This window comes from Melopsittacus undulatus, chromosome 2 (assembly GCF_012275295.1).
Source record: "Melopsittacus undulatus isolate bMelUnd1 chromosome 2, bMelUnd1.mat.Z, whole genome shotgun sequence".
NCBI classification, from domain to species: Eukaryota; Metazoa; Chordata; class Aves; order Psittaciformes; family Psittaculidae; genus Melopsittacus; species Melopsittacus undulatus.
The window spans coordinates 60,133,789-60,146,381 of record NC_047528.1 but is presented as its reverse complement, the minus strand read 5'-3'; the positions used below and the strand labels follow the sequence as shown (position 1 = coordinate 60,146,381).

Here is a 12,593-nt window from a genome sequence, read left to right as displayed (position 1 = left end):
TAGGCCTGCCTGAAAGGGTTAAGTTCCCAGTGCAGAACAGTAACACAGCTTTGGAGACAAAAACCTAAATGCTGTATTACTGCAGGCTAAACCCTTAGTACTGAAACCTTGATGGACTACTAGGTGTCTTACATTTAAGGAGTGTTTGTAGCTATAAGAAGGTGCTTTCTCATATCCTTCTCCGTTTTCTTCTCGCTTTTTACAGAACAACACTGCTTTCTCATGGAGGAAGAGATGTCGCTGCATTGGCTTGAAGCGTGCCAAATCTTTCACCTTCGAGTGACCCTTTTTATGATCAGTCCAGACATTGAAGGATCCCTGCATTAAAAGCTTACCTAGCTCATTCAGGTTACCCTGGAACAAAAAAAAAAAAACAAAACTCATATTTTTAAGTACAAAGAGATAACATCAGACTGAAAACATATTCTGAAGAGGTCTTCACAAGTTCTGTCATTCTAAGTAATCTCACACATCAGTGTTTATGTAAAGTCAGTGTTGGATTTTTACTCATAATTTTTTCTCCCCAACACTGTCAGGCAGGATTTATAGTCAATAGTACCAGTAGCAGAGCTACGTAGATCTACACATAGAGGGGGAAGCACACTATGCATATTAGGCTGTTTGGGTTTTTGCCCCCCAAACTCTACTCCACAGCTGCTTATTGTGATTATTTTTCTTTTACTGGAAGTTTTGAGTGTAGTTTTACACATAGATACAAAAATTTAGTAGTGACTCCATTTGGCTGTAGCCTAAACCAGACTCTTACTGACATTTTTCAGTCTCTAATTCAAGTGTCAAGTAGATCAAAGGAAAAAACAAACAGACAAACAAGACATCATTGGATAAAAAAAAATATCATTTATAGCAGGAAAACTTAAAAATAGTACAGACAGACCCATTTTGCATTATTTTCACTACACAATTCAGTTTAAAGAAACTTTTTCTATAACATTCTTCTCACTATTAGTATGCATATAGGGTATGCTGTGCAACTATCTAAGAAATGAATGAAAAGAAATTTAAAAGTAAGTAGAAATACTATTACTCACATCATAGCCTGTAATAGCTATCTGGTGCATAGAATCATTAACTGCTTTGAGAATACCCAGTATAGAAGTTAATGCCTCCTGAAGATCTTCAGCACCTTCACAGTTTTTGCTGTACTTCAGCATTTCCTGAGTGAGCAGGGAATGACAACATAATTACTTAGCTTTGGAAACATCAAGAACTAGAAACATTCACACCTTAACACTGAATTTGGGCAAAGTTTTTAAAGTTTTGTACCTATGATCTAGTTGGTTAAATGCTGTCTGTAATTCAGAAGACCCTAAGGTTTTAATTCTCATCTCTGCTGCTAATTAGCCAGATATATTTCATTCATCTAGAGGTTTTGTAAACCCTACCTAAGAATTGTACAAACCTAACTTTGCAACCATTTTTTCATCACAATGGGAAAAAACAAGCCAAAACAACCCAAAAGAAAACGAAAAAAACAAACCCCACAACAAAACCAAATAAAACTGTAACTTTTTGGAAGTGAACAACATATGTAAACACATAGGTCAATTTCATTTACTATTTCAATTATGGTGAGGCCAGGGATGCTAGTAATAGACTTAACCTTACTGCACATTTTAAAAGTCACCCCTTCTCCAAAGAGCTTATTGGCAAAGCTGTATCTTCCAATTTGATCCACATAAACATAGCTGCAAGTTCATGTAGAACCTCCCAGGCTTCACAGTATGAAAATAAGCATTTACTTGTGGACTGCGGGCAGTAAAGATACTTCAAATCAAAAACCTTTCTAATAATCCTCTCTTTGCACAAGCTTAATGTAATTAATTTTTAAAAGCTATTAGCTTCAGCTCAGTTTTAACTTCAGAGTAAATTTGGTCCAAGGCAATTTTTTTAAACTATTATTAAACACAATTACAGAAACGTGTTTATGTGGGAAATATTTCTTACTTCGAACACTGCGAAACCTTTTACGTTAATTTGAAAATTTATGATAGGATATTGCCCTCATTTTGTTCTCTCAAATGTTGGCACATTTAAGTAAATCACAACAGCATCCTTTGTAAAAACACCATACAGTCCTCTTGGTCAAGTACATTTCCTAGAGCACACTTCACAGAACCCAGCAAGGCAAATTCCTGTAATACAGATGAGGTGCCTGTAACTGGTGACTGTAGTAACTGGTTACTACAGTTGTAGTAACAAGTACTTCACATACTATGTTTTCTTTGTTGCAAAAGTTTCTTGGTCCTCCTGTTTCCCCTAATAATTTTTTCATTCTTCAGCCAAAATACAAGGGCAAAAGCAGTTAACATGGTGTCCCTGTGTAACATTTGCCTGTCTACTAGCAGCTTTTTGGCTGCATGAGCCAAGCTGAAAGCTGATAGACTGGGATTTTCTGTTTCGATTTATACATCTGCCCACTAGCTTTTACATTTCTCTTCAGCAGACTGAGAGAAGCAACATTTAAAAAACCAAATGCACAAAATGTACTTAGCGTTATACTTTAGTAACACATACCTTTAACAATAGTTGGTATTTGGTTATTCTTTGAACAGGTTTCAGCAAGTATGAGTCCAAACTGAGCTTGTGATCAAGTTTCCTTTGACATTCCTGTAATCAGCGTTGGATTCTATTAGGACACTAATCAATATTTTTATCAATATTTTAAAATCAGTATTTATCAATATTTTGTTATTTGTTCTTGAGATGATTAAATAAGCAAAAGAAACCACAACAAATCCAACACCACAATTATTTTAGACACTCAAGCAATCTTACTTGAAAGAACACAGAATCTGAAAACTGCCTCCACAAACTTTCAGACCGAGGTTTATTTTGACAGTATTTTTCATAAATCTGGAAATCTTCCATCTGAAATTGGGGATACAAGCAAAAAGTTAATAAATTCTTCTGATTTTAAAATACAAAGTTCGTAAGATTTTTTCTTTTAATAATCTATAAGGCTATGACAGAACAATAACAAAAAGCAATTGCTTAAGGCAAAAACCAATTATTGAAAATCACTGATTTCGTAATGGCTACTGATTTTGTACTTGGAGAATCAGAATAAGATGTTCCTATTAATATTTGCTTCAGTTGCATGTTAAGTAACTAACAAAGAAGCATATATTATATTTACAAATATATTTCTATTACAATATGCAAAATACTTCTATGTATGCCCAACCATGTGTTCCTCTGTGTAACTTATTTAAAAGTCTTCCCCTTTTCTTTTATACATTTTCTTTATACATCTTCTTTTTATGCATGTGTTTTGGCCTGGGAATTGGACTAAGGTAGACCAAGCAGTCTGTTGCCCCTTGTCAATTTAGTACTTGCTGAAAGCAAAATGACATAAAACTGTTGAAACTGTCATAGTAACTATAAAGGAAAGACTAGACAGGAAATTGGCAAGCACAGAAGTACTTCTGTCCCTCAATTTTAGGCAACAGCATCTCCGTGGATGTAGCCAGCAAATAGGAGGGAAAGGGTTGGCTTCTCCCAAGAGTTTTAGAGCATTATTAGGCAGCAACAACAGGAGATTGATTTTCATAAGCAGATTCCTATTTAGCCCTTTAGTGTGCTATGGGTGAGACTCATTGTTTAATAAATCCCAGAACAAAAAAGTTTTATCTTGGCATAGCTTTCTCTTTTCAGAATAAAAATATTTTGCACTTAACTCTGTTAAGGTGTTCTCTTTAAAGAAAACCGAAAAGAATGACAAGAAAAATATCCAGTAAAGTAATCTAAGTAAACCATTTACAGTGATGTGAAACAGTGCAGCGCATGACTCCATGTTTTCCTAAATGCTACCTTAATAAAGTGGTTTCGTTTCAACAAGGTAGTAGCTCTTTCTACGAAAATCAATCACCCCACACAGCAGAAAATATCCCTACTCTCAATTAACATCTACATTCCCAATGTATTACCCATTCAAGACAAACAGGAAGTGGTGGCAATCACATGAAGACCACTGTCGTATGTTGCAGCCCTACAGGGGGGCTTATGAATGAAAAGCCAGCAAGTGATGACACATACCTGATCCAGAAAGCACCGTCCTACTAGTTCTGGGTATTCTACATAGTTTTCTAGTTCTCTCAAGAATATCCTATGAGGAGCAGAGAGCATACATTAAAAAAGTTGCAGTAAATGTTTACATCTCGCAATTCTTCTAAACTTTCGGAAACAGAGCTGTAATTCTGTACTACAAAACTAAACAAAAGTCTTTTAGATCATGTACTTGAAAAGGGATAGCATATTAAAATATTCTGACTAATTTCTTTTAACTTAGCGTTGCTACAATTGAAATCAAATATAAGATTGGGGAAGGAAGGGAGATTTGTTTCAGCAGAAGTATTTGTAAAAGTTTGGGGTTTCCTTCCAAATACCACTAAACATCACAAAACAAACAAACGAACCAAATCCCACCTCCACAGACAAAGAAAAAAAAAAACCAAAAAAAAAACCAAACAAAAAAAAAAAACCCACAAAAAACCCAAACCAAACCAAATTCAAATAAAAAACACCACCCAAAAAAGTCAGCAGAAAAAATCCCAATGTAGTTTTGCTGGAATAAGAAACTATTTAAAATGCTTAACTTCTCTTGAAAATACTTCTTTTCTACCAATTTAAATATTATCCTTTGCAGAAATACCTCTGTATTAGGAAGGATTGAAACTTCACAGAGAGGTTCCTCAAGTGTAAAATTAACCGGTCTTGACCAGATGTAAGAGTTGAGAATTTATGTTTTAGAATCACAATTTACTTCCCATAGCAAATTTCATAAAAAAGCCCAAAAATGTCCCAAAAAAACCCAAACTTAACCAACCTTGTTTTAATTAGGTTTTAACCAGACCCCAATACCTTTCTTCAGGAAGAGGACCACAATGCAATAATTTTACATGCGTACTGCAGTTATTTGAATGAAGCTTCAGACAGCTTTGCTCACCTGTTACAGGTATTTTGCTTTTCCTCTTTTATGCAACACCAATTTTGACATGTCAGATAGCCAAGTGTGACTCAGTAAAGATTTTCTAGCAATTTAATACAGATTAATAGAGTAAAAAACCTTATCCAAATGCTATTCTTAGATCTGAATGCAAATCCTTACCTGTTGTGAAAGTGATAAATCTCTTCCATGTTCCCAAACAAGATGTCCTTCTTATTCTGGAGTTCTGGTGAAATGAGATGAGCCATTAAGGGGTTGTCCATCTCTGCAGCATAACCCTGCAACACAGGAGAGAGACACACTGATTAGATCCCTTTCCTCACAGTATTTACCTCTCACTGACAAGGCAGTCTGTCTGCAGGCTGACATATAGCAAAGAAAGAGCTTAGTATTAATCATGAAAAAAGGATAAAAATTCTGGTTTTCCATCAGTCCAGTAAGACCTACTGAAAGTCTTTAGTAAGACACTTGAATAGTAACTGCAAATTTAGATAAGATGAAACAAAGTTTGCAATCATTTCCACCAAGCAAAGACTGTGCATTCCCATACTGCTTCTAAGCTATAGTTTCTACTTTTTCTGTTACAACTTTACACATCTGTATTTAAAGATGCAATCCCAGTACACACGCAAACCTTAATGTCAGTCTTAGCTATTAGTATGAGGGAACAAGCTGTCTGTAGTTATTTGCAGGTAACAGAACATTGTGTTAGTGACACTGATACAATAAATTGCACTGAATTATAACACACTGAAAATTAAATTCAAGGATAAGCAAAAGTGCACCTACAAGTAAGATTCTTAATTTCAAAGTGATGTCCAAACTAGAAAAACTAGAACTAGCGTTGCCTGAACAATTCAAGCATTTGGATAGGACAGCAATTAGATTTTATTTGGTTTTTAACCTGACAGAGCTCAAAACTTTAGAATCCTGAAAAGAATAAAAGCACAAAATCCATACATTTACACAAAGCTTTTGATATTTTTTTTTACATCAGACTGACGTAGTACTTCTTTTAAAAATGTAATATAAAACCTCTTAATGTTTTACTACCTATACAATACTTGTGTTTTAAGAAAGAGGAGGGAAAGCTACTCTACACAGCCACAGGGATTATTTAATCTTCCTTTAACAATACACAAGGCTTTGCTTAAGTCTTCCATCTGAAAGATGCTCTAAAAGCATTGAAATAAATGGAAAAGTAAATAAAATATAATAAGTAAAAATAGACTAAACCAATATTTTTCCCCAGCAAAAATTACTGGACTTCACAGACTAAAGGCAGATCATGGTTATTAACGAAAGGAAAACTATCAAGTTCAGATAAAAGCAGCTATAGCAGTTTCAGACTGTAGTGGTTTAAAGCCAGCCAATAATCAATCTTTGGAGATACCTTGTTTTTTTATATTGGGAGCTTTGGCAGGGAGAAAATGCATGGCAATTAAATATGACATAATAATGAGACACTTTCCATACAAAAGAGTATCAGGCTATTTTACAGGATAAATGGGAAAATTAATAGAATAGGAGAAACAAAGGAATTTGGAAAATAGCCAGAGGTATGGATTAATAACTAGCATTAATCAAAAGCTGGAAGACTGCCACTGAACCATACTTCAGCAAGGATCTCATCCAGAATTACTGTTGGCAGTCCCAAACACCCAAGTTCAAGAGAGATGAATCCTAAACTGCAAGGAGGCACTGGACAAGTTCCTGTGTGATGTACTCTAGGTTACCCTAGGTTTGGACTAGATGATCTTTTGAGGCCCCTTCCAACCCTTGGGATTCTGTGAGGCACTGCAAAGCGTGCCTGGCATGATCAGGATATTGTAGAGTCTATCACATTGTTGGAAAACCAAGACAGCTTGGCCTAGCAAGACAAGGGTTGCACTATACCCTATGCAAAACAAGAGTAATAGAAAGATTCTGCAACAACCCTCCAGTAGCAGAAGTAAGGACTAAAAATCCTTGAGCTATTTGAGTCTTTATTTTATGAACAGAGCCACAGATAGCATTGCATTCAAAAGCAGAGAATAAAGTGATGCTTAAGGTCTACTCCAAACCTACCTTTCTTTATTACCACACAGCAGGTACAACCATCCTACTGTCATTAACTTCCTAGTACTTGGACTGGATCCAGGACATAAATGCTATGGGAAGCTGTGCACAAACTATGCAAAAGCAAGGCCAGAGTTCAAAACGCTCATACATTCTTTTTACTTGGAGATATGCTTCCAGAAATCGTCACTTCCAGTCTGTAACTTCAAACAGCTCCTATTTAGGAGCTTAACATTGGCATGGACACCAAAAGTACCCGCTTGGCTCACCAGCTCACCAGCTGCCTCATGCAGCTTCATCATCTACAAACAAATTGGACTACAGGAAAATGACACATCCATGTATGGAGACTTAGCAGACTTGAGGAACAACACAGAATACTGCAGCATATTTCTACAACCAACTCAGCAGTACTTCAACTGTGCCTTCACAAGGAAGGAGCAAAGAGAATATCAACCTTTGTTCCCTTTACAGTTTTGAATGAAGGTATTACTATTATTATTACAAGGAACTCTGTTCCCACTATTGTACCCAAGACATTTGGAAGATCACTTAAAGGTATTCAAAGAGGGATGTAATAAACAAATTTTCTCCTCTGACACAAGGTTCTCTTAATGCAGATACACTTTCCCGTGTTACACATGACCTTCCTGGAGCTGAACCAAGACTCTGGAATGAACTTTTAATGGAATTAATGATCATTAGAAATCCCACTGTGTTCCACCTAAATAGGTGTATCTTTTCTGCCCAATTTGTGCTTTCTAATACAAAATCCCAGTTGTATTAATATTTCTAGAAAAAAAAAATCCACATTCCTGACTGTGAAAATATGATGCGGAGGGGAGAGGTGATCACACTGCTTGATGGGACAAGCAGACACATTACAGCGATAAGGAAAGCATCAGAGCATCCACGAAATGGAAGAGAGTAATTGATTCACTAACAGCTGCAGTGGAATTTTTACCTCAAGAACACAGAGAAGTTCTTCCACATATGCTCGTTCAGTCTCAATAAGTTCATTCATTACATGCCTGTAGACAAAGAACGGCAATTAGGGCAGGCCTATTCAGTTATGCAAAGTAATGAGGCAACATTACCTTTGTGTTTCTACTTTACCTCAGACAATAAAAGAACAATTTCCAGGTAACGGAATATGTGCTGTTTCGTGGATATTTCTGTCAACAGTTTACACACCCTTATTGGTAAGCACATATTTTTAAGACATTTCAAAATCTCTGAAAATGGGTTTAAACAGGAAAATAAGCCAAATCTAGCATTTTAAGTGCTGTAGTAACTGAGCTGAAACAGTGGAGCATTTTATCATTGTATATAGAAAACCTGCTTATGCTGTGTACACAAGTATTACAAGAGCTGGAGTTAGTGTTGCACAGAATTATCAAATACAGACTTAGAGTTACACCAACCCTTTTAAATTAACGGCATTTAGAGCAACCTTTTAATATCACAATGCTCCTTTAATTTCCCTAATGTTTAAGCAAGTATGCGTTAAGCAAGCATGCTTCTCCCAACCTCCTCCCCTTGTGATTTTGTATGATTTAACGTGCTTGTAACGGTGAAAAGAGAGTAGAAGTATCCAGTTTACAAGTAGAAAGACAAGCTCTGTTATACACGTTGCAGGTGGCACTAAGTTACTTTTTTAATATAAGTGATGCTACTCAGTATTTTATATAAGAATTTTTTTTTTTGTACAGTTTTCAAAACAGGGACTAAAAAGTCAAATAAAAAAGACAGTCTCCTGCAGCATGGAGTCCAAAAACTTTGATAGATTTACAGGAGGTTACTACTCAAAACTATGTAATCTCTGAAATGAAAATATGTAGTTATCCTGCCATAACATCACCCTGCCGCAGTGAAGCTACAGTCTGGGTACTATATGAACTATAAATAATGTTGCAGACAGACTGAAATATCTTCCTCTGGGTACAGAGCATAGACAAAGTATTTTAAAAAGTACTGAGACTTAATTCAGAGAAGCATACTTGTCTTATTCAAATCCTTCGCCAAACTCAGCCTTTCCTGGAACCAAATCAGAGAAAAAGGATTTTTCTTTTATCAAAATATACTTACTGCCGTAACACAGCTAGGTTTTCTTCATCATCCATTGTAGATCCTCCTCTGCTTTGATGGAGTTCAGTCATTTCACTCTAAAGGCGGAAACAAACAAACAACAAAAAAAATTATCATGGCATCACAGGTGGGGGAAAACCAGTTTAAAATACTGAGCTTTGCACTCAGCATGCATTTCCACAGGAAAGACTGTACTCCATTAAAAATGAAGGCAATTTGCAAGAGCACTGCAAAAAAATCCAAGTCAACCTGGAGGTCTTGAAGCAAATAAGAACATTCAGACACAGTGAGTTAGTTCTCCATGAAAGACCAGCTTAGGAAAGACCGTGGTTCGAGGCACCTTTCCAGGAAGACAACATCAGAGCGTCGGCATAATCTTGGGGGCAATACTGACCTTAGTCTGTTTTCCAAGCTAAAAATGAGGTACTCTGCTAACATTATGGTAACTTCATACCTTGTCACAGAAGTTCATTCTTACAACTTCTACTGTAATGGCTGACCTAATTACGTCTTGCTGAAAAAGTGAGAGGTTCTGCTTTCAATCTCCCTTGAACTAACCCCGTCCTGAACTGTTGTCCCTACTGGTCATGGGGTCCTGCCATCCTCCTTGCATTGTCTTTTGCTGAACTTTTCGCTGACTTGATTCAACTCTCTAACCCAGTGGGAAACTACTTGTTTCTGTGCTGCTGTCAGGTTACTTTTCTCGCTGGAGGCGGGACAGGAAGACCATCCCCACTTGGGAATGGCAACCCATTAGGTCAGGTGAAGCTGTCTTGGAGCCAATGACAACTACCTCTTCACTTCTGCCAGTTTTAAGAGTAGCCAGTTACTACTGGCAAATAAAAAATGTTTCCTGTTCATAGATTTTATATTTTGCTGCCCCTAACATTTTTCCTAATATAGGCAACTATTTACTTTACCTTCCCTCGCATCCAGCCCAGTGACAAAGCAGCCTCTATTCAATCCACATGACTGCTTCACCAGAGTTACTTTGATAGGGGCAATACCATCACTTTTTCAGTGGAATTACCTCATTCTTCTTTAAGTTCCTGAATATTCTGTTGTATTAGGACTTTCTCAAACATGAAAAGTGCAAAGAAAAGCAATTACCTTTCCTCTTCTGTAATTTACCCTCCGAAGTGCACTGCTTTCTGAGTTGGATACATAATCTCTTTGAAGACCTAAGCATGTAAACCAAAATCAAACAGCAGTTAGATCTTGAGCAGATCTGACACAGATATTTGTGCAACCACAAAATACAGCTGCAAGTTTAAGTTTCTCAGAACAGTGCAAAAAATTAAAGGCTACTACAGTTACTTACCTGGAGAGGTACAAGGAGATTTTACAAAGGCTTCAGGTCTTGGTGCAACTGGTTGAACAGGACGTGTCTGCTTAGCTGCCAGTTTCTTAAGACTTACTTGTCTCTTTTGAAACATTTCTTCCATACTTTCTTGCTTCTGGAAAACCTTTTGCACATGCTCCTAACAGTGACACAGAAATAAAGAAAATAAATTGTGAGAGAGCCATCCATAAAGCTACACTGCCATTTACAGCACATAGATTTGCAATTGCAAATGCTTTTATTCCACATATAAAAATATTATTTTACGCTTCACTCTCAACAAGACATAATTTCCAGTCATTTAGTACACTTAAAAATTGAACCATCACGTCATAAAACATTTGTGTGCTTGCTGTAGAGAAACCAGTGGGTTTCAGGTTTCAATTTAAAAAGAAAAAAGGAAAAAGGTTTCTTTGACAGTGTCTAATGGTTCTGTTACATGAAGAGATGAAGCAGGAGGAAAAGGGACATGTTCTCAAGTTCTAAAACAAGGCAGCTACAAAGCGGAAATCATACAAATATTAAGGACAGGAACCTTTTTGCTATGTAAAAAAAAAAATATATTCACTTAGGAGAATTTCTTTTAAAAGCAATTTGCTACCTGAAAAATTGAAGTAGTTATTAAAAGGCTCTGAAGCCCTTGATGCTTTTCCAAAGATATGACAGGACCTGCGCCTTAGGGAAATGTGTTGGCTTTCCAATTTCCAGGTATAACTCCTAATACTGATTATTTAGCTTTATCAATGGCCATGCAAGAGAGCAATTCTAAAATTAACAAATGGCTGCATAGATACACATAAATATCTTCTGGTACCTTTAGGTCTTCATTGAGGATGTGTGCATATTCTCTGTAAATTTTATTCAACTCCTTGATTTTATTGCTTGCACCAGTGTCTAGGAACTTCTCAATCTCCTGCAATGCTGATTCTGCACCATCCTGAGATTGACACTTATCTACTGGCTGTGAAGCCAGCAGATAAATTCCTTCATCACACCACTTCATAGACTAGAAACACAGAAAAGAACAGGTTCAGAATGCATCAACAGCATCAAACACTAAGAGGTCTAAAACATTTCATGCTTCTACTTGTGATGTATTCAAGCTATTTAAGGAGAATATTTCCAGCACACACATATGTTTTACCTGCCATTGTGACAAATGGTTGGCTGAGATTTTAGCAAACAATATGAGAAACAGAACTGTTCCATACAAAATTTACCTTTTCTAGTAAGCCATGCAGTTCTAGAGATTTGTTAAGAAGATTCCTCCTCCGTTCTATCTCAGTAGTGAAGGCATCACAGAGCTGATGAAGTTCACTGCACTTTGGAATAATGGAGTCCACAGCATAATGATTGCTTTGAATAAAAGCATCACCTTCTGAGGCTAGCATTCTGGCTTTTGCTACAGTTTCCTAAGAAAGCAAATATGACTTAGATACATCTTTTTTAAAGTCAACACCAATGAAAATGTTTTATGTAGTAAATACACATGTTGATAAAGAATACATCTTTAGTTAACAGCTGCCTTGATTAATAAATCAAAATGATTTCTTTCCAGATGCCCATGAACTTGTATGCCACCTTCCTTATTGTATCAGAGTGCTTCAGAAACATCAATGAATTTTATCATATGCCACCCTGTGAAGGAACCACTATTGTCTTTCTATGCATTATGTATTTGGCAGCATGTTTGTGTGCGTACGTATACAATTTGGAGTACAGTAGCAACCTGAACCCAAATTAAAAAGTAGCTAACTCCAGGACTTTAGCCCTATGAGGAACAGAACTATATACTTTATTGTGAAGCACAAATCATAATAAGGTGCCTTTTCTACATTGTTCGGAGTGTATGTTTCTGTTGTTCATCTTTTAACATATTGTACATTCAAGACACAGCTTTCTCATTTCTGAAATTTAATTAAATAAATGCCTTTGATTGTAATGGAAGTGGCCAATCACTAAGTGCAGAATTTGGCTATGCATACACTTTATGCAGTTCCTTCACAAACTGATCACCCTGACTTTGTGAATGGTCACTCTGCTCTTTAAGAACTGAGCTGCTCCAGTGGTTACAGACTTCATTCCAAATTCCTTCTACACATTACTTGGAAGACTTCTGCCCTGTTCTCCTGCTCATAA

At 36.5% G+C, this 12,593-nt stretch overlaps 1 protein-coding gene across 1 annotated transcript in view; it reads right to left on the bottom strand.

Moving 5' to 3' along the window:
- The window catches only part of MCF2L (MCF.2 cell line derived transforming sequence like), a 93,411-nt gene that overhangs the window by 11,789 nt on the left and 69,029 nt on the right, over positions 1-12,593 (bottom strand). The window contains exons 11-22 of the mRNA XM_031046159.2: positions 11,675-11,866; positions 11,269-11,460; positions 10,434-10,593; positions 10,223-10,293; positions 9,113-9,189; positions 7,989-8,055; positions 5,129-5,244; positions 4,057-4,126; positions 2,797-2,889; positions 2,536-2,628; positions 1,050-1,175; positions 133-354 (exon numbers count right to left, since the gene is read on the bottom strand). Of these exons, the coding sequence (XP_030902019.2) occupies positions 133-354; positions 1,050-1,175; positions 2,536-2,628; positions 2,797-2,889; positions 4,057-4,126; positions 5,129-5,244; positions 7,989-8,055; positions 9,113-9,189; positions 10,223-10,293; positions 10,434-10,593; positions 11,269-11,460; positions 11,675-11,866 (1,479 nt within the window). The remainder of the gene's footprint in view (positions 1-132; positions 355-1,049; positions 1,176-2,535; positions 2,629-2,796; positions 2,890-4,056; positions 4,127-5,128; positions 5,245-7,988; positions 8,056-9,112; positions 9,190-10,222; positions 10,294-10,433; positions 10,594-11,268; positions 11,461-11,674; positions 11,867-12,593) is intronic.